The sequence below is a fragment of the Arvicola amphibius genome, chromosome 10 (assembly GCF_903992535.2).
Source record: "Arvicola amphibius chromosome 10, mArvAmp1.2, whole genome shotgun sequence".
Classification (NCBI taxonomy): Eukaryota; Metazoa; Chordata; class Mammalia; order Rodentia; family Cricetidae; genus Arvicola; species Arvicola amphibius.
Window position 1 is genome coordinate 59,582,958 of NC_052056.1, and position 24,389 is coordinate 59,607,346.

Here is a 24,389-nt window from a genome sequence, read left to right on the forward strand (position 1 = left end):
GCAGATGCGTGAGAAGCACTAAGAAGACAGGATTTTGCTTTGCGGGTTAGAAGCAGTTGGTTGTTGGGGGTTTTGGTTTATAACCGAGGGGATGCCCTGCTGATATGCTTGTATGGCGGTGAATAAATTGACAGAAATAAACCTGGCCCAGGCAGGTGCTTGGCATAGAGACAGAATGGAGTTGGAGAGACCATAGGGAGGAAACGGAAATAATCCAGTAAGAGAGGCTGAGATGTAAGTAGCAGAAGCCTTAGAAATAACACCTAAGGTGGGCTCTGGGACGGAAAGTCAAGAGAAGGTGATAATATGTTGGAAAAGATATGGCAGTTGGACAAGTGGGCACGAAATCAAGGGGACATTTCTGTTGTATCCACCGGTGCCATGTATTCAAAAGGAATCCACAGACAACCCATTATTTCCGTGTGTATTTAGAAGATAACTTGATAGTGGCTTAAATGCATGGATTTTGGCATCAAGCAAACCCAGCTCTGTCTTTAGTGTGCTAGCTTGGCCATGTGACCTTGACTTGAATCTTCTGAATCTCTTCACCTGGAAAGGGGCAGTGATGGCCGTTGTCACCCCTTAGAGCTATTGTAAGGATTGAGATCATGTGCATAAACCCCATTGTGTGGCACCTGGCACATACTTATTCTTGTCAGTTATCTGAGAAGTCACAGATGGAGAGCATCCTGAAACAGGAAATTGCATGGGATGTCGGTTCAGATGGACATTAGATTCTGAATTTATCTTCATCACTTGTAAGCTGTGTGATCCTAGGCAATTCGCTTCTTACTGCAATCATCTCAGTGTCTGCGGGGAGTTGGCCAGGAGCCCCTGAGGCTGTTCAAATTCCTTGTGATAAATAACATAATATTGACATATGACCTACAGACACCTTCTAACGTACTTTAATTGGCCTCTAGATTCCTTATGAGACATAGTGGAGATGCCACATGAATATTTATTTTATTGCATTATTTAGGGAATAATGAATTGAAAAAAGTCTGCATGCATTTTTGTAGTTACAATTTTTTCATATATTTTTGATCATAGTTTAAAAATCCTCAGCAGTGAAGAGCCAGCCATACTAAATTCTTGCCATGTTAAAACACAACTGACAGTACCTTCTTTCTTTAACAACATTAGCATGACGATCACTTGAGCCAAACTGTGGCGGTCCAGTCCTTACAGCGTCATAATAAAGGTTCAAGGGACACAAACGGAAGCCATGAGTGGGCAGCCAGGGATGTGGAAGGCAAGTGTGGAGAAGTCAATGGACTTGGCAAGCTTCCAAAATTAGGATGTTCCTGCCATTTCCATCATGCTGAGAGTAGGTAATAAATATAAGGAAAGAGTTCAAGTGTAAGAAAGCCCCTGTTTCCACAAGACAATGTTATTGGGTGCCAGGAAAGAAAGGGGACTCTAGACAGATCTGTAGAAAGCACCAGGCTAAGTGGGCCAGACAGGTAGTGTCAGGAAAACAGAAAATGAAAACACATCCATTCTTCATGAGAATAAAGTCAAACAGACTTGAGAAGTAGGGGTACCTGGCTTTCTGCTTGTGGGTGCAGACTCAAGCAAGCAGTTAGCAGACCACATGGTAAGAACTCCAGGAGGAAGCAGGTGGAGGATAAGTGAGAGCAGCAGAGGCAGAGCACACTCTGGGAGCTCGGGAGGAGGAGAAGGAAGCTCTGGCTGAGACTCTTCGCTGCATCAAAGTTAAGAGCATCAACAGGAGCTAGACCTCTTGGGTTTGACCCTCTCCTTCACTTAGCTGTGCGCCTCTGGTTCAATAGTTAAATTCTTTGAGCCTTGCCTTCTGTTCTGTAAAATGGAGTGATGATACTGGATATTAATAATGGGGAAATAACTATGAGATTATAGGGATATTAAGTAAATTAATACACGTCAAATGTTTAGGACAATATCTAGCACATGAGAATAGTTAATAAATAGTCACTGTTAGGACTGCTTTTTCCTACCATTTTTGTTATGTGGGAAAACTGACATTGAGAAAGTGGGGTGGAGAAGAAGACAGGGAGAATGCACAGTACTATGTTCAGTGTATTCTGGGTTTAACATTGCAGTTAACAGCTGCTGGGAAGCCTTGGTCCCTTCTAAGCATTTAGACTTACAAACTCAGGAAGCCATGTTTGACACCCATCTATAAGTATGCTATTCATAGTCAGTCCTTTCAGATGCCCATCCCAGTAGCCCGGCTCAAGTGCAAGGAGATATGCTCTGCCTTAGCAACTACAAGTGTGGGCGATGCTTAAACTCAGTGCCCCATGGCACCCTGTATCTTGTAACACTTGACACAACCGACAAGGTCCTCGCAAAGATCATGTTCCTTAGAGAAGTCGCCACTCAGGGCAGCCCAGGTTTTGATGTCCACATCGAGGCATATGTAGGTTTTTTTTTTTTTTTTTTTTTTTTTTTTTTTTTTTTTTTTTTTTTTTGTAGTTATTCCCAATTCGGGTACAGCTTTCCAGTCAGAGAATATCTTATTTATATTTCGCCAAGATTCAATAACATGCTGGCTTGAAGCATCTTTATTTGTTGCCATGGAAACAGAATCTAGATGCTAACTGGAGGTTAGATGGCTATGCAGAAGGAAAGGGTTTTGCTCATAGTGGGCATTTGTTTGTTATAAAGAAACCCGGACTGTTGATGTTAGGTATAAGGAATCTGGGTGGAAGATGAAGGAAATGTGCTATGGGACGGCAGTGTATTTACAGGCACAGCCCAATCGGCAGCACTGGCATCCTAGTTGATGAATGAGCAAACAGCGATGCTGTCCCCTACACAGCCAGCTAGGCCTGGAGCAGACAGGGTTTATAACCAGGAGGAAGCAGTTTCCTTCATGCAATGTGTAAACGTCTATAGGCAGACATGCTACCAGCATAACAGAAAACAGGCAGAGCTGAGGACACCTTGTCTTCTCCAGTAGGTGTTTATTACCAGGACATCAGGCATGTCTGCCTCTCTGGAGATCTGTGTAAGGATGGTCTCTTCAGACGCCCTCTCCCCCCGCCCGCCACATACACACCCCATAGTCTGAAGAACTGAATGAAGAGTCAGAACAAGAGGGGTGACTGAAACCTAGAAACTAGGCTGACATTATGGAGTTCTTAATAGTCTCTCTTCCTTGTTTCTCCCCTTCCCTCCCTTCTTCCCTTCCTCCTCCTCATTAGAAAACCAGGAAAGCTTAATCCTAGGAGAGCAGAAAACCAGGGTTGAAGGGTTTTAAGACTCCTGGCAAGAATACTCACATGAGGACTGTGTGTTGCTGTTTTTGCACAAGAGCACGTGCCCTAGGGCAGCCAGAGTTTCTTTGAAAGCAGAATTGTAAAGTCAGGAAATCTGCCTGGTTCCCGTGATGCTTATAGGGCCTCTCCTCTTTTGTCTAAGGTCCCTCCGCCACCTTATTTTAGAATCACATCCATGGCTTGTGTTCAGAAAGGGCCTATTGAGCTCCTTCTATATCCAGGATAAACTAATTCCAAAAGGGATTACAGGAAAAATGGCATTTTAATAGGCATCTCTACTGAGAGTGTGTGGAGGGTGGGGTGTGAGGGGCTGTTACAGACCACAGGGAGTGCATCTCTAGAAGCAGAAGAGCAGGGCCATGGCAGAGGGGGTGGAGAAGGGGAAGTGTGGGTGCGTTCATGCTAGGTGGAGGCAGGGAGATCAGATGAGGCACAAGGTCTTGCCTAATAGACTTTATCTGTGGCCAGGCCATCCAGGGAAGTAGGAAGGCGCTAGAACCCCAAGTATATTGGTGGAGAGGCTTGTGTTGGCAGACATACTCTCAGGTTCGCTGTGTGAGCAAATGCTGGTGCCTCTGGTCCGCTTTCTGCAGAGGCCCGTGGTTGCTCTAGTAGAGCATCTCGGGAATGGGCTGTGAGCGTCTTGTACTTGTATGAACTGCAGGTATGAGTCCCGCTAGCCCATGGCACTTTTTTCAGGTATGAACTTGCAGCTTAACACCCATACCTTTCACCTCTTGTTTTGATTTAAATGAAAATATTTGGGAGTAGGCTAGAGTATACTCATTATATGGATTTAAAAATCCATATGTATGTAGCATCCAACAAAGTTTTTCCCAGCCCATCATTTTATTTGAATATCCTTGGTAGCCTAAAGTTTAATTAGTATAAATTGTTATTCCTGTTTTATAGATAAAACAAAAACCAAAACCAAAACCAGGGTTTGAACCCTTGAAACAGCTTGGTAAAGTTCATACGGTAGCTTGTAATGATGTGTGTTCTCTGCTGTTTGGACTTTAACACACAAGATTTTGTTTTATAAAAGAGCTTGTTTCCAGGGCTTAGCAAAATTCACCTCCAGGAGGTTGTTGGACCTTGTGGGGCACGTTTTTATCAGGGTACAGGGTGTTTCCTTGCATGTACTAGGATGTACATAACCAGCCAAAAGAAACCCACTGGTTATTTTCTGACGTTTCCCTTAATCAACTGACCAAGGCCGACTGTGCGTATCTTATTTGCAGTGAAATCTATAATTAGTGTACAACACTAACAATGGTCGGGTGGTTTGAGAGTTAGGTGACGTCAGACGCTTTCACTAAATGAAGAAAAATAAACACAAGATTTTTACTCAATATCCCTGCTCTATGAAATAGTTATGCTTTATTAAAAAGGAACAATAATAACCTTTTAGCTACCCCATCTTTAAAAAAAAGGGAAAGTCATGTTTATTTTCCTAATTTGCATTTAAATAGATTCCTTCAGCATTGACTATTTATGAAGAACTAGATTTGTGTATTTTTACTGAAGTTAGCTAGCATAAAAAATTACTTAGCTTAGTTAAAACAAAACATGAGAAAAACAACTCAAGTAGCTTTCATATAACATCTTTCTTAATAAGACAGAGAAAACTGTGTAATGTTCAGGCAGAAAGATAATTGCATTATTTAGCTATGACCCTTCCTCTTGGAAGGATTTTGTTGTTGTTGTTGTTATTGTTGTTATATTATATTTTGCTGACTATAACATTTGTAGTTTCTCAAAACACAGGGGTGGGGATATAAAGAATCCAAAGCTACTGTAGATGTATTCTCCTTTGCTTTATTCCCCCGTTACATCTTTAGTTTAGTCTGGCTCATGTCTTCCAGATAGTCAAATTCTCAAATGAATCAAATTATAAGTGGTTCTGGCTTGAGGCTAGGAATATATAGAAAGGTTTCTTTTCTGGACATTCACAACCCTAGGCATGGCTAATGGCCATTTTCCCTTTCTCCTCTTCTTGTTCTCTCCCCTTCACCTACTCAGTTTCCTTTATTTCTTCCAGCGTTTATTGAGAGAATACTATCCTCAGGCATCTGTGATTCTTGCCGATAGTGTAGCCATAGAGAGGCGGTAGCTGGGTATTGGCAAATAAGGGGTGCCAAGCACCTTTCCTTGGCTGGGCATCATGGTGTATACAGCCTCTCAAAGCCTGCCTGGGACAGTCAGGGCCATGCAGCACAGAGTGGAACCATGATTCTAGAATGTTACTTCTCTGAGCCTTCTCTGTGAAGAGGAACTGATGGTATCCTCACGTGATGTGGTTTGAGGGTGCGAACAGACATGGAACTTCAGCTAGAAAGCACCCGAGGAATGTCATGGCGGAGACTAAGGAGCTGCTTTTCTCTGACTATACAATAGGGCCAGTGTTCTTGCTTTGTTACTTAATCGCCAGAAAAATGAGCTATAGAAACATGAATATATACCCCTTCTAACCCAGAAGAGTCCATGAAACTAATTTTTGTTTTGAATAGAAAAATCATTTTTTCATGGGTTTCAAAAAATGTCCCACTTGTCAGTCAGCATGCCCATCTTCATTCTAGGAATCTGACCCTTGCAAATCAGAATATGTAATATGTGTCAGAATATATGATATATATATTTTAAAGGTGTGCACCACCATGCCTGGCTTCAATGCTTTTTTTTAAAGTTATTGTGTATACAATATTCTGTCTAGTATGTATGCCTGCAGGCCAGAAGAGGACGCCAGATCTTATTACAGATGGCTGTGAGCCACCATGTGGTTGCTGGAAATTGAACTCAGGCCCGCTGGAAGAGCAGCCAATGCTCTTAACCTCTGAGCCATCTCTCTAGCCCTATGCTATATTATTCAATAAATGCCAGCATGCCCACTTTCATTCTAGGACTCCACCCCTTGCAATATATTTCAATCAAAATTTCTAGAGTTTTATGGCTCTTTTGGGTCAGAACATATATTCACATGAGGCCACCGAATCCCCAGACCAGGCTTTTTCCTCTCATCCTGGGACACAGGTTACTCCAGTTTCTCCAGAACAAGCTAGGCTTTGTCAGGGCGCCTCACTACCAGGAAGTAGTTCATGAGCATAACATGAATTTGGGGGTGGCATCGGTGCCAGCATCAGCCTGCGAGGAGCTGATTCAGCAGGGGTGCACAGCTGCTGCGGCCACCTCTGTCCTGCTCTTAGCTCCCTTTGCATTGCTGCCCACCTTGCCTGGCCTATGGCCAGCTCTCCTCTCTGCAGTCCAGCAGGGCCCTGGTGCCCAGCAATCTAATTGCTGTGGCGCCGTACATACCTCATCTGCCTGTTGTATATCCGAGTAGTTAGTTATTCAACAGAAAATACAAGGTCCCTTCTGGGCTGCGGAGATCGCCAAGAAGGGACATGGAGTGGACACTCTCCTCATCACGAGTTCCAAGGACTTTGGGGGTTTCAGGTTTTCATTAACTTTATTGATTCATTCGTAAATAGGATAAGGGATGAGAAATTATTTTGACCTGAGGCTTGGAGGAAGAATTTTAAAGATCAACAATTACAGAGGGAGAATCCTTTAAATGTCCATACTTGCCTTTTTTTCCTCTTCATCATTATGATAACTAGGGCTTGCGGGAGCTCGGGTCAGCTGCCTGCAGTCTGGGCTGCCGCGGGCTGATGGGTTCAGAATAGCACACACAGCAGATCTCTGCTTGGCCTGTAGAAGAGACCACAGCCTGAAGTAAGCCCTCTGCCACTTGAGTGGTTCTGGGGGAGCCTCCAGATGAGCGCTTGGCAGCTAATGTGAGTTGCTAACAGCCCTGATGTCTCTTTCTAGGCCCAGACACATAAACCTAGCAGCCCACAGGAATATCTGTGAAATTCTCCTGTGCCTCTCAGACGCAGGACATCCAAACGGTAGCCCACTATGTCTGCCCACCCTCAGTTGCTTATCCTCATTCTTCAGCAGCCCCCATGGTGGTACTTGGGATTACAGGGACCAGTATGCCATACATAGCTTCTCTCACTAGCTGTTTTTTGCCCGCTCTCCAAGTGATGATGAGCTTTGGGAAGGTCCTGCCCAAAGGGGCTCTCACACCTATTGACTTCTCTGACTCTACTGCCTCTCTAGGCCCTTACCTAGACCTGGATTAATGTGCCATCTCCCTAAGTATGCCCTCTGGCTGGCTCTCCCTAGTCTACATCCCAAACTGCTGCCACAGCTCGTTCATACTTTATAGCTCAACTGAGGACCCTTTCCTGCACCAAGCTACCAGTATGTGGTCCACATCTCTAAAGCATACACCTTTCATGGTTGGCCTGTGCCTCCCGGGCTGCATTTTGTCAAGCCAGGCACAGTAATCACCACTGAGGTAGTTTTAGTGCCTGCAACATTGGGCTGCCCCAATTTTCACCCTGTACCCCATCCTCACTTCACAAGTTTGGTCACCTGGCCTGCTGCCCTTCTCCTAGCTCTCTACATGAAGGCCTAACACACGATCCTCCTTCCTGGGGAATGTATTGTATTGTTCTTTGTCCTCTGCTAGCATCTCAGGTTAGCCTCTATCACATTTATTACACACACACACACACACACACACACACACACACACAAACATACACAATTAGAGAAGAAGAGGACATGGATTTGAGAGAGAATGTTGAAGGGATACGAGAAGAGTTGGGAGGAAGGGAAGGGTGCCAGTGATGAAAATGTGTTATACTCATGTATAAAATTCTCATAAATGAAAATAAATAAACAGAACCTTAGTCCACATCAATTTTCTACACTTTATTGAAGCCACCTAATTTCAAGAAGCACGGTTTTGACATTGTTGGCCCTCTGTCACCTTGGACATGGTAGGTATCCCCTAGATACTAGTTGAGGAACTGGAAAAGCAAGCTTACTTTTCTGTGTAAAGAGAAGAGCTAGCAGGGGAAAGCTGGTACAGCCTTCGTACCCCTGTCTCAGAGCTCATCTGGTCCTCTCACCACCCTGGGAGTGACTGCAGCGCACGCATACACACACACACACACACACACACACACACACACACCTACCTAAGCATGTGATCATGGTGCACCTGACCTGAGAAGAATGCTCTTCTTCTCAGGTGCTGCTCACATCTTTCCTGCTCACACCCATCTCACTTGGTTGCTCTAGGCAGTAATCTATACGAACCCTAAATTAAACTGGGATGAAAACAGAGAGGGATTCTCACCGTAAGACGTCCAGGGACACAATGGAGCTCACACCCAGCTCAGTTAGGCCCTACTCTTTGCTGAAGCTGCCTTGACTCTGCCCTTTCCTTTCCATTGGCTCCCAGAAGATGGCTGCAGCAAGGCAAGACGGGTGGCACACAGGACAGTGTCAAAGGAGGAGAAACTGCATCCAAGGAACTCGCAAACTCCTCCCATCTTACTGTATTGACCTGGGTCACATTCTGTTTTCCCGAGACGTACTGAATTGAGTGGTTAGGAAGAATTATGCACTGGTTGGCTTAGATCCAACCTCCTGAAGAGCTAAGAACTGGAATTGGGGTTCTGATCAGTCCCCTTCAGTGCAGGGACTACCTGGAAGAGACATGGCTTCTTAAATGAGTAGGCTAGGACCCCCAGCTTGCTCACTGCTTGTCCTCAAAGCATGTGTGGGACCTTCCTGGGGCATTCTAAAGGCTTTACAAAGGGCAGGAGCTACTTTGTTAATAAACAGCACCACCTCCTCAATTCCCTCCCTCCTGTTCTATGTTGATGGTAGGCTTTGTAGAGAAACAGAAGCTGCCCTGTAGGTCTTTATACTAAAAACTGAGGATTCTCCTGTGGAACCAGACTGTGGCCCACCCTGACTCTGACTCTGGAGAGATGACCGCTTCTCCCTGGGAAACAGCTAAAGGGCTTTATTCTTCCTGCAGCTCTGAATGTTTTGTCCTGCTTGACTTATGACCTTTCTCGTCCCCCTGTCCACCTTCTCCCTTCTAGATGTTCGACTGGATAAGCCACAACAAGGAGTTATTTCTTCAGAGCCACACCGAGATCGGAGTCAGCTACCAGCATGCCCTAGACCTCCAGACGCAGCACAATCACTTTGCTATGAACTCCATGGTGAGTGGGAAGGCCATTTCCATCAGGCCTCTGGGCTAGGGCAAGAAAGGAGCATGGCAAAGAAGAGGGAGCCGCGGGCTTGAGTTAGAGCAAGGAACACTGACCATGCAGATCTTTCTGCAGTCCGTTTCCCAGAATGGGGACCTGTGCAGGGCACTGGGCCAGCCAGCTGTTCCTACATCGGATCGTGACCCCACTTCACACTATGAAAGGAATGTGCTTGCATGGAGATTGGCTCAGTGCAAGACTAAAGGACAGGCGAGTCACCAGCTCCACTTTGCTGGCTGCACTGACATTTTCTTGGTCCCTAGCATGTATGAGTCACTGAGCAGGGATGGAGAAGTGCTTCAAGCTACAGTGTATTGGGAAGTGTTGAGTGACTCATGGCTGCTTATAGTGGGAAGAAGAGCCCTGTGGGACACATGATTGCTGCCTTCAAATATTTGAACGCTGGTTTGGAGAGAAAGAATTGTTTTATGTCAGTCTAGAAGACAGGAGTTTTTAGAGGATGCTAGTTTGTGGAGTGGGCAGTATGTGGCTTACACAAGAGTGGTACACAGTAGGAGTGGCTGTACATCATGGGAGTGTTCAAGGACGCGTGGATTAAGAGGAGACCATTTCCTCTCAGTGCGGCCATAGGGCGTTCACCCCCACGTTTCATCCTTTATTAATCTCCATTCCTTCATCTGTGAAATATAAATCATAACGATGCTAGAAAGTTGCTCGGGTAATCAGTGAGTTAATTGTAAAGCAGTTGGAACTGTGTCTGGTGCGTGGCAAGTCATCAGTAAATGCTGATGTTATGATAGATGGGGACTTGTGAGTCTAGTCTGGATGACATGTGATCCCTCAGAAACCTAGCTTTGGGAATAGCATGTTTTCTGTGTGATAGCTCCACGGCTTCCCTTTGAGATCTTCTCTGTCCTTAAGCCATATTATATTCCAAACATATGGAGCCTAAGAATGTCTCCACCAAAGATGCCCTTCTTTGAGGTCTTCCTTCGGCTGTTGGTCCAGAGGCAGAGCTTCAGCATTCCCCATGTACCTGAAAACCAAAGGTGCTTTACCTTTTGCGGCTTTGTGCTGGGAGCAGGGAGAGTGTTAGATAAATACAAGCTTGAACGATGGCAGGGGCCAGGAAGGAAGAGAATTCCATAGTCAGTCACCAGCCAACTTGTTTTAAATGTGCTGTGGACTAGACTTAACATGCTGAAGAAGAAATGATTCCATCTCTCAGTTGTTCATTGTCTACTTGCCGAGCTGAAAACTCAGCTAGAGGGTAGCCTCATATGTGCAGGGCCAACTCTGCTGAGTTAACTGAGGGCATTAAAATCTAAGTGGCTGAAAGCCAGAGTTTCTTGTTCCTGGTATACATTCATCACCAGCTAGTGGGAAATAGGCTCATCACAGGCACTGGCAACAGAGTCAGGAGCAGCCCCCATCTCAGATGGGCCAAACAAAGTGTGAAACCAAACACAGCTGGCTCTGAGACCTTCCACCTAGAAGTGGTATGTCCATTCTCCGCTGGCTGGTTTTCATGCACATCTCAGAGGCCAATGTCAGTCACAGCACCACCTCTGACTTCAAGGAGGCAGGATCATGTTGGCTGGTGGTGAAAGACCACCATAACAGCAAGCATAGGGAGCCACCAAAGGCTGCTGGGTAACGGCATACAGTGTGAAGTTTGCACAGAAAGATCACTGGCTGCAGAAGGTTGTGAGGCCAGGTAGGAACCAACATCAATGTGTGATCAGTTTGGACCACAGCACAGTCTTGTGTCCTCTTCTAAATGTAAAGACTCCTTCCCTCCCGATGGCAATCATTTCTTATCCCCAGACTCAGTCCCACAGGAACAAAGAAATTGATCACAGGTGATTAGGACTGTGAACTCAAATCGAGTCAAGTCTGATTATCTGGGTGCCTTGTGGCTTTTCCCTGATGACATTCACAAATTCTGTGTCAGAATTTTCACATCACCGAACTGCCAGACCCAGAGGCAGTCAAGCTTATTTTAATAAGCAACAAAGACAGGGCATGATTAGGGAGGTAAGTCTGCCACCGAGCTCCTTGAAGTCATGCGTTAGGAAGCTAGACAGAAAGCGCCTTTGGCTTTGAATTATCTGCATTTACTGCTCTCCCCAGTTAGTGTGGGTAACTACAAGTTAATGGCACACTGAAAACCTTTACTCTGACAGATTTGCTGTGGAAGTCATTTTCAGGACACAAGCAAGGGAAGAAATAGTGAAGAGCAGTGTCGTCTGGAACTGGGAGACGAAAGATTTAATGCCCAACAGCCAATTAGTGTAGAGCAGCCCATCCGCAGCCTCCCCTAGCTCCTCAGTGAATGCGCCAGCCAGCAGCAAGCAGAGGCGTCTGTAGCCTGATTAGGCTGGATCCCCACTTGGGCTGCTGGGAAAGAGAAGGGAAATCCCAGGATTGTTTGATCAAATTGCATGGGCACCAGTGCTCCATAAACACAGCTCAGTGCTCTTGTTTCCTGCGAAGTTTACCAGTTTGTTATTAAAAGGGGCTTCCTACATGGAGGGATGGCAATGTTCCAAACAGGTGAATGGAGGGAATTACAGGCTTTTTCCCTGGCCTCAGTGATGAATGACACTGCCAAGAAACAGATGAATGCCAGCAGCTACTCGCTACGCCAGCCAATGACTGCAGTAATGATCAGTTCTTCAGGGAGAGTCGGGGAAAGGGGCAGGGATATGGATGGTCCTGCAAATTCATTGAGGCATTTCAGTCTCTGTTCTTGGAACACACACACACACAAACACACATTTGAACATATAAATAATTTTATAGCATATTCTGTTTCAAGTTTCAGGTGAGTCCTTTGCTGTTTAGCTTTGATTCTTCCTTTGTGGGAGGTCACAGAGCCCTATTATATAAAACCAAGCTTGTGGGTTCTCTCCCCAGAGGAATGTATACACACATTCGTTAAATAACTCCAAGGGAACAATACAGTGCAGATCCAGATGCTCAACCTTCCCAATTTCAGAAGTCGAGAATATAACAACTTCTTTTAATCAAGAACAAGTAGCCAGGAATCAGGTGCTGGACGGTGGCCTGCAGGGATGAACAAACACAGAGAAGGCTGTGCCCACAGAACTTCACAAGGGAAACAGGTGGGAAATGTATGACTTCACAAGGAAACACCTAACTACAAACCAGTAGTCTCACGTCAGCACAGCAAGGAGTGCTGTAACAAGGGCAAAAGGCAGGGTTCAGATGAGGAGGGGTTCAGTGCATTGTTCATTAGCAGTCAGCATTGGTTGGACAAGCTCCAGTTTGCTCATTGATAATCATGCATAATATGTGGATTAACTGATATACATGAAGTCCTAGGCATATCAGATTATATCTAAAATCATTAGCTCATAAGTTACCCATTTACGTTTTCTTCCTGTGTCTGATGTTTATCTACTGATTAAATGTATAATTCTAGCTAAGGTGACAGTTACTGAAGGTATTTGTTTTCTAGGAGTATTATAGCAAATACCACAACCAGTGTGCCTTAAACATCAGGCATTTAAAAAACAACAACAACAACAACAACAATAAGTGCTGCTCTGTAGTAGAGCACTTGCCCAGTATGTACAAGGACCAGAATTCTACTCCCAGCAACACCATCACAACAAAACACAAATATAAGAAATGTCTTTTCTTCAGTTTTGGCTGTGTGGACACAAGAGCCCAGTGCTCGCAGACCGGGTTCTCCTGAGCCCCTCTTGGTATCTTGCCAAAAAAGGTATTTTTCTTGGTGTGTTCCCGGTGTGTCTCTGTGTCCTGGACTCCTGGTTTTATAAGACTATAAGACACGGGATTGGGCTCCATACAAATGGCTGCATTTTAAATTAATTACTTCCTTAACAACCCTCTCCCCAAATGTGAACACATTCTGAGATGCCAGGGCTTGGAACTTCAACATGGAGATGTGAGTTTATTTTAGTCCATAATCTGGAAATAACTGCATAAGTCCTGGGTAGAAAATCAGAAACTTCCTCGGCTTTTTTTATGAGTTGGTACCATTAAAGCCCACCAAGAGAGTGTGTACATGAACAAATCCGGAAGTAAAAAGGCTAAAACTGGTTACTTTAGATTTTTCTCATCGCATGGGGTTGGGGGGGGGGGTTGTTGCTATTGTTGTTTTTTTTTCTCTGACTAATAACGATGATTCTCACCTTCTAAGCCCTTTAGGAAAATGTCCTCTGTTTTCCTACAGTGTCTCGGAAAGTCAGGTTTCCTGAGCTCTCTGGGGGCTTCCTCTTTCTTAATTTTGCCTCTGTCAGTGAAATTCTCCATTCCTTGACCTTCTCTGCTGGCAGTGAGGGCAGCTGGAAGTAAGTCTGAGCCTAGTCTACATAGAACAATCATGTAGCCATCCATATATAGTTCTTCATGAGACAGAAGCATCTATAAACCCAACACAGCCTTATTTACACTCTTAAGTAGCTGGTTCTTTGGGAAGAAGCGAGTTGCTAATAGCCTCTGTCTGGAGTTGTAAAATATGAAATGGCATTCATTTTCTGTTGTTATAACGACTAAGAGGATCCATAGTAGTGGCTTACAGTGTGCATCTGGGCAGTAGGAAGCCCTTCCCCAGCACGTGTTTCATAGCAGCTTCAATGCCATTAATTCACATAGTAGAGGCAAATATTGCATTCGATGGTATGTAAATCAAGCCGCTCGCAAAAAGTTTGCGGTGGTCACTCTGTTTGGAGGGCATATCGCAGATGACAGCCCCAAAGAAAAGCCACATCTGCTGCAAGAGACGGGAAGAATCTAGGCTGATGACTCTCCACTCAGACACAATGCTGTGGCGTGACCTGTCACTGCTGATTCATGGAGGCCTCAAATCAGAATTCTCCTGCACTTCCTAGAGTAGCAGAATTTCTAGATTTGGATGGAAACATGCACACACACATGCATACACATGCCTGTACATACATGAACACATACTTACACACTAATGTAAATGTGAATAGCAAAGCATCTTTTGTAATCTTAGAGAAGGAGGAAAAGGAAGAGTAGGATCGAGAGGAGGAGGGGGTAAATGTTGTATGCATATTTTAAAGTTAGAATTATGTAGAAATATGGGTAAAATAAGTATTTGTCATCTTCTTTTCTTCTCCACCCCCGTCTTCCTCCTGTTTCTCTTCATCTTCCTCCTATCTTAGAAAATCATGATCTCTGGGAGCAAAGCCTTGGGAACATGTGTTTTTGACAAGTTCTCCAAATTAGTGATGTTCACATTACAGTTAAAGACTCTTGTTCTGTAACACTTATGTGTATAAAATAGTTACTCCCTAAAACAAAACATCTCAAGACCCAAAAGACTTCCAGTGAGATAGCCCAAGAACCTTTATGGACCTTCTAGAGAAAATTATTTTTAATGATTGGTTAAAGTCTCTGGAAAGAATCCCAAATTCATACAGAAAATAAACATGTATTTTAAAAAACACATTAAAAACTCATTAAGAACAGTATCCATGGTGTTTGAGTCAAGGTCCCCTCTCTCCTCTGCCCTTGCACTTCTGTAGGATGAAATTACTCCATACCGCTTACAACCAGGACCTCTTTTCTCCAGCTCCTGGCTAAAGGAATGTCTTCCTAGGTAGGACATCTCTAATCCTGGCCCAGCCACCTGTGCCAAGGTTTGGTCATGGGTGAGTGTGAACTAGAGGTGTAGATCTAGTTCCCTACAAAGACATCACTCAGGGAATGGCAGCTGTACCATGGGGCCATGCTAGGAGAATATTAGGGTCTCTCCTTGCTGGGAAAGACAAGCCATGGAGACTTGAGGTTACTCACCCCATTATCCAGAAAAGTTAGCTCCTAAAGTAGAGGTACCACCAAGGAAATCACACCACTGCCTACAACCCCAACCCTAGAGCCAGAGATGGCTTAGGGATTTGACTTGAGGGTATAAACGTGCTATACAAAATCAAGTCCCAAATCTTCCCCCAAAGGAACTGACTTTATCCTCAATAGAGATTACAGACATTTAGGCAATAGAGCTTTTAAAGGTCCCCTTGGGAGGATCTGGTAAAAGGCAGGGATTGGAGATGTAGACCTGATAGTTTGCCATCGAAAACTGAAGTAAGAAAGAATCACAAAGGAAATTCCTTATGGCTGGAAACAAGTGCTCCCAAAAAGTAATTTGTATCTTCCATAATGGACAGCACTGGCAAAGATTAATTATGTAACTATAAAGGACAAGGTATTGCGTACTTTCTCCCCTGCCTTCTCTTAACTGATTTAAAAGCAATTGAATAGGAGAATATGTGTATATATATTGCTGCACTATAACATAGAAATGTAATAAATTTGCAGGAAATTTCACTAAGGTAATATGTAGATGAAGGTCTGTGTTGTCAAAAGAAACATCTCCAGGTAGTAACAGGAATCCCCAGAAGCAAATGAAAACATGCAGAAATGATACGTAAGGATGACAATAAACAAAGCTATCACATACATTAGCTCACCTTTTCTATCTCAGCCCCAATACACACACAATTATAAAAAGCAATAATTATGGCACTCTGATGTTAGGTTTGAAGCATTTATGAACGTAATATATACAAGAACAATACCACAACACATAGGGAAAGGATATAAAGCCCTCTCCAGGAGAAACAGTTTGCTGAATTAAACAGTATGTATCAGAAGCTGATTCTGATAAGATGTTTCTTAGGTAACTAGGAAGGTAAGTTAAAAATAGTGAAAAATCAATCAGTAAAGATATTAAAGTGCTGCGTTAGAAAATACGCTCTTGGTACAGGAGTGTAGGAGGAGTAGGGATATAGAAGAAATGTGTGGCCTATGGGAAGAAAGTGGAATGGCTAATGTAAGTTCCACTGTGTCAATAATGACAGTAGCAGCTGGCGAGATGACTCCGTGTAATGCTTGCTGGGCGAGCATGTGGATCTGGGCTTGGATCTTCAGCACCATGTAAAAGGCTGAGAATTTCGCTGTGTACCCATAACTCCCTGCCTGGCCCATCTAGCTAAATTGCTGATTTCTGGGTTCAGTGAGAGATGCTACCTCAAAAAATAAAGTGGAGAGCAACTGAGGAAGACACCAGATGTTGACCTTTGACCTGCACACACATATGCTTACACACTAGGATGGGCATGTACACACACACACAAATACGTTATATACTCAGACATCATATATACACAAAAATAGTGGGATTGAAGGTGAATTAATTAAGCAAAGGCTCAGACTGTCAGGTTTTAGAAAGCCGAGATCTAAATGTGTGCTTTCTACAGGAAATATACGTGGGCTTCAATAGTATACACTGATTGAATATACAAGGATGGAAAAACATCCAGCTGTTACCTAGAGTAACAATACTGATTTGCACCAACACACCTTCTTTGTGCCACCGCTGGCTAAATATGTGCTGTAGGCCCAACATGAGCAGGTTCCAGGGATTGTTGGCCTTGGTAGCCTTTAAAGTTTACATGACCTGAGCTTCTGTGTTGAGATCCTGAGCCTAAAGATGGAAGTGGAGTGGCTACTGCATGTTCCTTGCTGACAGGAGGAAGGACCATCTATTTTCTGGCCTTGGGTCACCCTGGGGTTCCTTAGGCAGGCCTGCCAGAGAACCTGAAATTGCCAAGTACCGAATGGAGTGCCAGCCAGCCTATTCTTACCAGTCAAGCTCAACAGGATGTGGTGTTTGTTTCTCTACACACAGCCCTGTGGGTGGAATTTTCCTTTACTGCCCACTCAGTAGGAGGAATAGATTTTATGTCCCGGTCAGCCCTGGGTCCATTAATGATATTTGTTCTTGCTTCCACATTCAACATTTAACTAGACTGGGGAGGAGAGCAGAACAGAGCATGCTCAGAAACTCAGCCATGGGGAAGTATGTACCTGCATGAAAGGCAGCAGGCCTCTACTCTTACTGTTCCTTCAGTCACCTGAGGACTTTTCTAAAACATGCTGCATTTGGTTCCTGCTACCCTAGATTGTAGTAGGTTTAACTACATACTGGGTCCTAGAAAATGTATACAAGATTTCAATTATAGAATCACCTGTCCAATGTGAAGAAATTAAGTCAGCTGGCATTAGACCTGAGTCAAGCTCTACAGCTGACTCTACCCTGCAGAGTTTGTTGGAGAATGGAGCCCCCTACCACCACGGCCACCACCACCACCACCACCACCACCACCACCACACAGTGTGAAAAGCATTCAGAACACCTGCCTGTCCACATCCCTTCCTGCTCCCCACCAATGCTTCTGATGCCTGTTTGCCTCTGTGCACTGGTCCCTAGTCAGCCATGTCTGTATGGGAAACATGTAGTCCTTGGGCCTGGGAAGAGCATCTCACCATCACACCAGTGCACTGCACTGCTGCTCAGCCGTTGGCTCAGGTTGATTCTGAAAAGCTTCTTCTGTGAGCTAACACTCACGGCTTGAACAACAGCTTAGGTCTTTGATATGTGTTTGGCACTGGCCCGGCTCAGTCTTCTCTCTTGAATGTTCCCTCCTCCTAGTCCTAGATTGTCCCCTCTGCCTTACTACTGCTTCTCCGCTCAAACCTCTGACATCTCTTTTCTCGTTGTTATTTGTTGTTCTCTGAGGACTCTCTCTCCTCATGGTTTTTCCCCTGGGCTGTTTGTGGGTTATCCCCTGTTTTCCCCCAAGCCTCCCTCAGCTCACCTACACATTTCCACACACTGATCTTACAGGACTGTCCGCTTACGTCCTGGTCTACAGATACCAAGGGGTTAATTTGTGTGAAATTCAGCCAACACTGACACATGCCTCTTCTTTGCAGTCTCCTAGAATGAAAGGCATAAATGGTCCCTGAAACCTGGTGTGTCAGGCAAGATCAGGTCCGCCAAAGGCCCTGACCTGAAAAGCAGGACACCTGTGGGAGGTGTCAGAGGTAAAAGGCAGCAGCCATGCTCGTGTGCTGCCCTGGCCATGGACAACACTGACCAGGAGCCCGAGTAACGGGCAGAGCCTGATCAAAGGCTTAGGACTGAAACATTTGCAAATCAGATATTTACAAGGTGTCAGAAGTCAGGGCCAAGTGGATGGATGGGAAGGGAGCAGTCAAAAGCAGAGGTCATAGTTTATGACACAGCTCAATGTTGTTGGAAGGCCGCTTGGTCCTTCCAGCCACTTGGCAGCTCAAACCCGAAATAAACACATAGAAACTGTATTATTTAAATCAGTACTTGGCCCATTAGCTCTACCTTCTTATTGGCTAACTCTTACGTCTTAATTTAACCCATCTTCATTAATTTGTGCATCACCACAAGGTCATGGCCTACCAGAAAAGTTTCAGCGTCTGTCTCCAGGTGGGCTCCATGGCTTCTCTCTGACTCTTCCTCCTTTTCCCAGCATTCAGTTTAGTTTTCCCGGCCTAGCTCTACTCTATCCTATCAGGGCCAAAACAGCTTCTTTATTAACCAATGGTATTCACAGCATACAGAGGGGAATCCCACATCAGCTGAAGGACTAGAAATAGGAAAGAGTAAAAAGATTTCCTTTAGAAAAGTCTTTTGATTCTCATCTCAAAGCATTGCCAGAGTCTGACCTCTTGCCACCCTACTCCAAACCAGCATCAGTTTTTGCAACCTCTATGTCTTGGTCATCTGCCCTAGCTAACCTGCATTTCCTGCTGTTTCTTGATTCTGGTGGTTGTTGCTTTGCTACTCCCCCGCTATGGGGAGTCTATCCTTCCCGACATGCTTCCCTCTCCCACTTCCCCCAGGGACAGGCCCAGGTATTGCTGTTTGAAAAGCCTGCCTTGATTCTTCATCTTTTGTAGCACCCTTGCAACCCTTATGTTCTATCCTTCCCCAGCTATGTTTACATGGCACTGAAATGTATGCTTAGTAGATCTTTATCAGCTTACTCTCTAATGTTTCTAATGACATGAAAGACCCATGGGCAGAAGAATATTTGCATCTTTGTTCCTGCTTGTGTCATCCCTTGATAACTGGATGGATGGATGGATGGATGGATGGATGGACAGATAATAAATATATAAGATAACAAAGTTAAGACTTGAACAATAAAGCAAGACACCAACTAAAGGAGCCTTAAAATCCTGGACTTCTTGTGTTCTATGTAGACAGATTCCTGTTCCTCTGTAGCCTTGGGTTCACTGGTAGATAGTGCTGTTTCACAAAGAGAGAGGCTGGAAGAAGTCTACCCATCAGGTCTCTTTGTCCATCTAGAAGGTACTAAGATAGGGATTCCAGAGCAAGTCAAGGGTACAACAGAATGGCTTCAAGGGTAGGGACATTTCATTCTCTCTCCAGAGGTTCTGTTTCCTTGGGATATGGTTCTTGATGTCTGTGGATGAAATGTCACTTCACTGTGTCTCATCTCCTGTAGTGAATGTACTTAGCAATCGGGGTTTGTTCACATTCAGGGCAAAGTGAACTATCATGGCAAGAATAAGCAAGAATGCCGGGTGCCAGCTGCAGCTCTGTATTTCCCTTCTCGTGTAGCCTTAGGCAGGGTATTCGAATTCCTCCCCATCTCCTCTGTAACCTGAGGATAAGGGCAGTGACTTTGCTGGGAATGTTGTTAGGATAGAATGTGCCCTTGTTTTTAGGCCCAACACTTGTGGTGTTGTACTTGGCAAATGTCCACCTATTCTTGTTGTTGGATCAGAAATGCTTTAAAAATAATAATTTTTGTTTGGGACAGTCCCTCAGAGTTCCCAGCTGTGGGACTTCTCAAGCATTCAAGCACATGCCTTGTTAAAGTGCTGATCTGATGCAGAAGGTCATGTGTACCTGGTACTCGGCACTGCTGACCAGTTCTTCGCTACTGCTGCGCTTGGCACCTCAGACCATACTCTAACTAGACCCCATACAAGAAGGCCAAGGAGAGATGAATACTGATGAATGTGTTTAACTCAATATTAAAGACAGCCTAGAATTACCACATCCCACTGCACAAGGACTGTGTTATTCCTAATCACTTTCTCTGCTGGGGTCCCTGAATCTAAAGCCAGCTGTACCCACCTTTATAATTTTGCAGTACGGTTATCTATCTATCATCTATCTATCTACAACACACACACACACTCTTACTCCCATGGAGATTTCTCTCAGTGCCAAGAAAAGAAGAGAAGGATGTTTCTCTTCTTTAACCTGCAGTGGGTTTCTGTGGCCCTTTAACATATGGCCAGGCAATTGTTTTCATGGCTGGTTAATGGTTTGTGAAGTAATTGCTGGAGGAAACATCTCTACAACAAGCCAGGCCAGAGGGGCAAAGGGATCTGTGGGCCAATGTTATCGCTGCTAAGCGCCAGTCCGTTCCTACTCCTTCCTCTCTGTAGCTAGTCGGGATAGATGGCTTCCACCTGGCTTGACCTACTGTCTGGCCAAACCAGACCTCCTGATAGTCATCCATCAGCTTCCCTATTTGCCCCCCAGAGGGCATCCTGTGGTTTGTGAGGGTGGGGTTGGAGGTTTCGCTCATGACTTCTCATGGCTGCTGCAGCACAGCTTCAAACACTGTCAGTTCTTACTCCAGATGTTACCGGCCCGGTGTCCATATGTTTCAAGGTGGGATCAGCAGGTTTGCACAGTAATGTTAAACTAATTAATCATAAACTGATGCTTTAGCAGCTCCAGGACCCAAAGTGGGCTTGGGATTACAAAGATGTAAATGATACATATGGTCTTATTAAGCTGGAGAGAAAGGTAAGGCGGAGCTCTCTCCATTGCTGTGGTACAGTCTATTTTCTTACCGATACTGGACTTTTTCTCCAGAACCACTAAGACCTATGTGGGAAAATCTACAAATAACTTCCTGTAACTATCTTTGAGTGTGACAAAATAAAAATATAAGTTGCATGATACCAGAAAAAAATGAGAAAAGGGTCCAGCGGAGTGGGGAACCAAAGCCCTGGTTTGGTCACATTTGATCTCTTTGTGGCTGAACACATTACTCAACTGATTTAACAAACAATTAAGAATCAACTAAATGAAGTCAAGACTTATCTGTGTTCTGTTTTTATTTTCTAAGTATAAAATTGATATTTTTACATGAGCTTGGCTTCTGAAAAACTTTAAACAAAGTAGTGTACAGTTTATGCTCCTTATAAGAGCAGTAGTCATGAAAACCTGCCTCTTTCGCTACTCCCAAATCCGCACTCCACTCTTCAAAAAAAATAAGAAAACAACACTTTACTAAACTCAAAAGAGATGGAAAAACATGAGACAGTTTAATGTTGACTATATACAGCCTGGCCAGATCTATTAAATAATTTAAATAGTTAAATGAGCTTAGTAAATTTAATTTTCAATTAAAAATACTAAATCTGTTAACAATAAAAATATCTCACAGCTACTCAAATAATACAAAATGAAGAAGAAAGAAACTCCAAACCATTTTTGCTCCTTAGTGAGAGTGAGGGCCGGAGTGTGACTCACTTGCTCGGGCACTTGCCTAGTATATGTGGAGCCATGGGTTCACTCCCCAACACTGATTTAAAAAATAATGAGCTGGATAAAAATAGGAGGCCGAACATAAATTCCACTAGGTCTATAGCACACAGAGAGGTGATGTTTTGGTTATGAACTGGTTAGAAAGGGAATCTCCTCTATTTATATTTAAGGACACAATTATGCCTGATAATTATTCATATGTTCTCTAATTAGCATGTTTTTAAGCCAGCTTTTATATGTCTAGAAACACTGGGATAAGAAAAGACTCGTGAGAACTACCCATCGCCATGCATAGCTGGTACAGAGCTTTGGTTACTGGCACTCAGGTGTATATCCCTGGCGTGCACAGTGTTTTATTTCAGTTGATGCAATACTAAGTGATTTTCTGAGCATGTTAGTCCTTGACCAGTTGTTAGCCTGGGTTCCCACCTTAACTTTGGGTTTGGGGTCAAAGGCTCTAGTACTTGTCAAAAGGATTGAGTCCCTTTTAGGGAAAGTAGTCCTTGAGTGGTATTTAGGCTTTGCCTTTGTGTTGATTGGATAGGCTGGTCACTACTTCTATAACTATAGTAACCATGAAAATGTCATGGCCTCATTAATGGGTATGGAATTAAAATCCATGCCTGGGACATGGAGATGAAACAGATCTTTGATGACTTTCTGCTGTCTAAAGAAATAAGTCACACTGTCCCTAGAGCATAAAATGAAGGTCCTCACACCCAGCCCAGAGAGAAAGGTCTTTCTCCACCTGAGGATCCCGACAGAGAGAAGCAGAAGACTTTGGCCCTTGGGTAAGGACAAGACAGTGTAACTATAGGTTCTCTGGATGTGGCAAGCACATGCCAAGCAGTGGGGGTGTCTCGAGAAGTCTGGTTCAAGACTCTCAGTTACCTATCTTTCCACCTTAAGGAATGAAAGAACATGACATCAGACAGTGTTACTAGCAAGGTCTGAATTCTCAGTCCTCTCTGGGTCAAGGAAAACCTTGTGTGTAACTCAGAGCATCTACCAGAAAAGGTGTAGTAAGTGAGGCAGGGACTGTCTGCAGTAGGGCTGCCTGGCACACGTGTGACAGGCCTTACAGAAGGTGCATCTTCCCGGGAACAGTAAGGGACATTGCACTGTGCTCTCTGTGAAAACAGACTGGGGCTTTGACTGTTTCTGGTACCTCTAGTTGGAATAGTTGACACACTTATTATTGTGCATTTATTAATACTTTGATTTGGTTTGTACAGGTTGGGGGATAATGCTAGTCTGCTGAAACTGGATGAGGGAAAAGACAATGCCATTCATCACATTAGTGGTTACCAGGCAACTGACTGGATGCTTCGGGTAACACACAGTGTCTGGCCAGAATGGGGTGTCTGTGACCAAAGAACTATGAAGTTTGTCTGAGTCTTTAGAAGTGAATGGGAGTCAGAGAATGCACACACCTGGCAATGATCTTCTCTAGCAACCAGCCCCAGCCCAGAGCTTAAGGTTCCTAAAACCATAGCTTATTTCTACAGCACTGTCTCCTCAGAGTCTGCTGCAAAAGAAACCTGCTTCACAGAAAATGTTTCCTTGTACTTTTAAATGGAAAGCTATCAGAATCTTGGTCAGTAAGCACCTTTGCAATTTTCGTAGCCACTTGGAGAAAGCCAAGAGCCGTGTTAGAAGGGAGAGCCCTTTCCGTAGCGCTGAAATCTCAGGATTCTGCCAAGTAGTCCTTAGGAAAGTGGCTGCTCTAATTTCAGTGGTCACAGCAGATGGCAAGGCCACAGGAGAAGGAGCTATCCACATGTAATCTGCGGTTAATGCCTTTGGGAATGAAACAAGCAAGTGGAGAACTTCATAGGTAGCAAAAAGTAGGCAGGGTACCAGGTTTGCACATCAGCAGGGTTTTGCTGGTCTTAATTTCTTTTCCTGCTCGGAACCAAATGATGAGGGATAATAGTAGATGATACAACAGACCATGAAGCAACCACATTGCATTCTGTAGAGTAGATCAAAGTAATACCTCGTACTGTACTGTACTTTAAAAGATGATGACGATGCTTAAGTAGTGCCGAGTGTATATGGAGAATTTAATCTATTCTGAAGGATGTTAGAAGATAGTCATCCGCTCAGCATACTGTAATCCCAGCTCTCAGTGGGTCGAAGCAGAAGGGCCAGGAGTTCAAAGTCAGCTTCAGCTACAAAATGAGTTTGAAGTCAGTTTGTACACAAAGATACTCCTCAAGTCAAGTTATTATCCTCTGGTTTGTCTGAGAAGCTCTGCTGAGGGAGGGGGGCTGAAGAGGAAGAGAGAGTGAGGAGGGCGGGCCATTGGTTGTGTAGAACATGAAGAACTAAGGAGATACAGCTCCAGACTTGATGTTTGTGCTGCAAGGCAGTGAAGAGCCAAGATGTGGCCCATGGACTGAGCTACGTACTTCTCGGGTAGGCAGTGCTATCCTTGCCTCCTAGGCGGTGCTGGCCCAGAAATAGAAGATCTGAGATCACTTAGCTCAACTCCTGTCTTAGGGTTTCTGTTGCTCTGAAGAGACACCATGACCCCAGCAATTCTTACAAAGGAAAACATTTTATTGGAGCTGGTTT

General features: G+C 44.3%; 1 protein-coding gene across 8 annotated transcripts in view; it reads left to right on the forward strand.

Moving 5' to 3' along the window:
* Positions 1-24,389, forward strand: part of Kalrn (kalirin RhoGEF kinase) — a 589,603-nt gene that overhangs the window by 225,096 nt on the left and 340,118 nt on the right. For all 8 annotated transcript variants that reach the window (XM_038346659.1, XM_038346661.2, XM_038346663.1 and 5 more), the window contains exon 6: positions 9,239-9,361. In XM_038346659.1, coding sequence (XP_038202587.1) covers positions 9,239-9,361 — 123 coding nt within the window. The remainder of the gene's footprint in view (positions 1-9,238; positions 9,362-24,389) is intronic.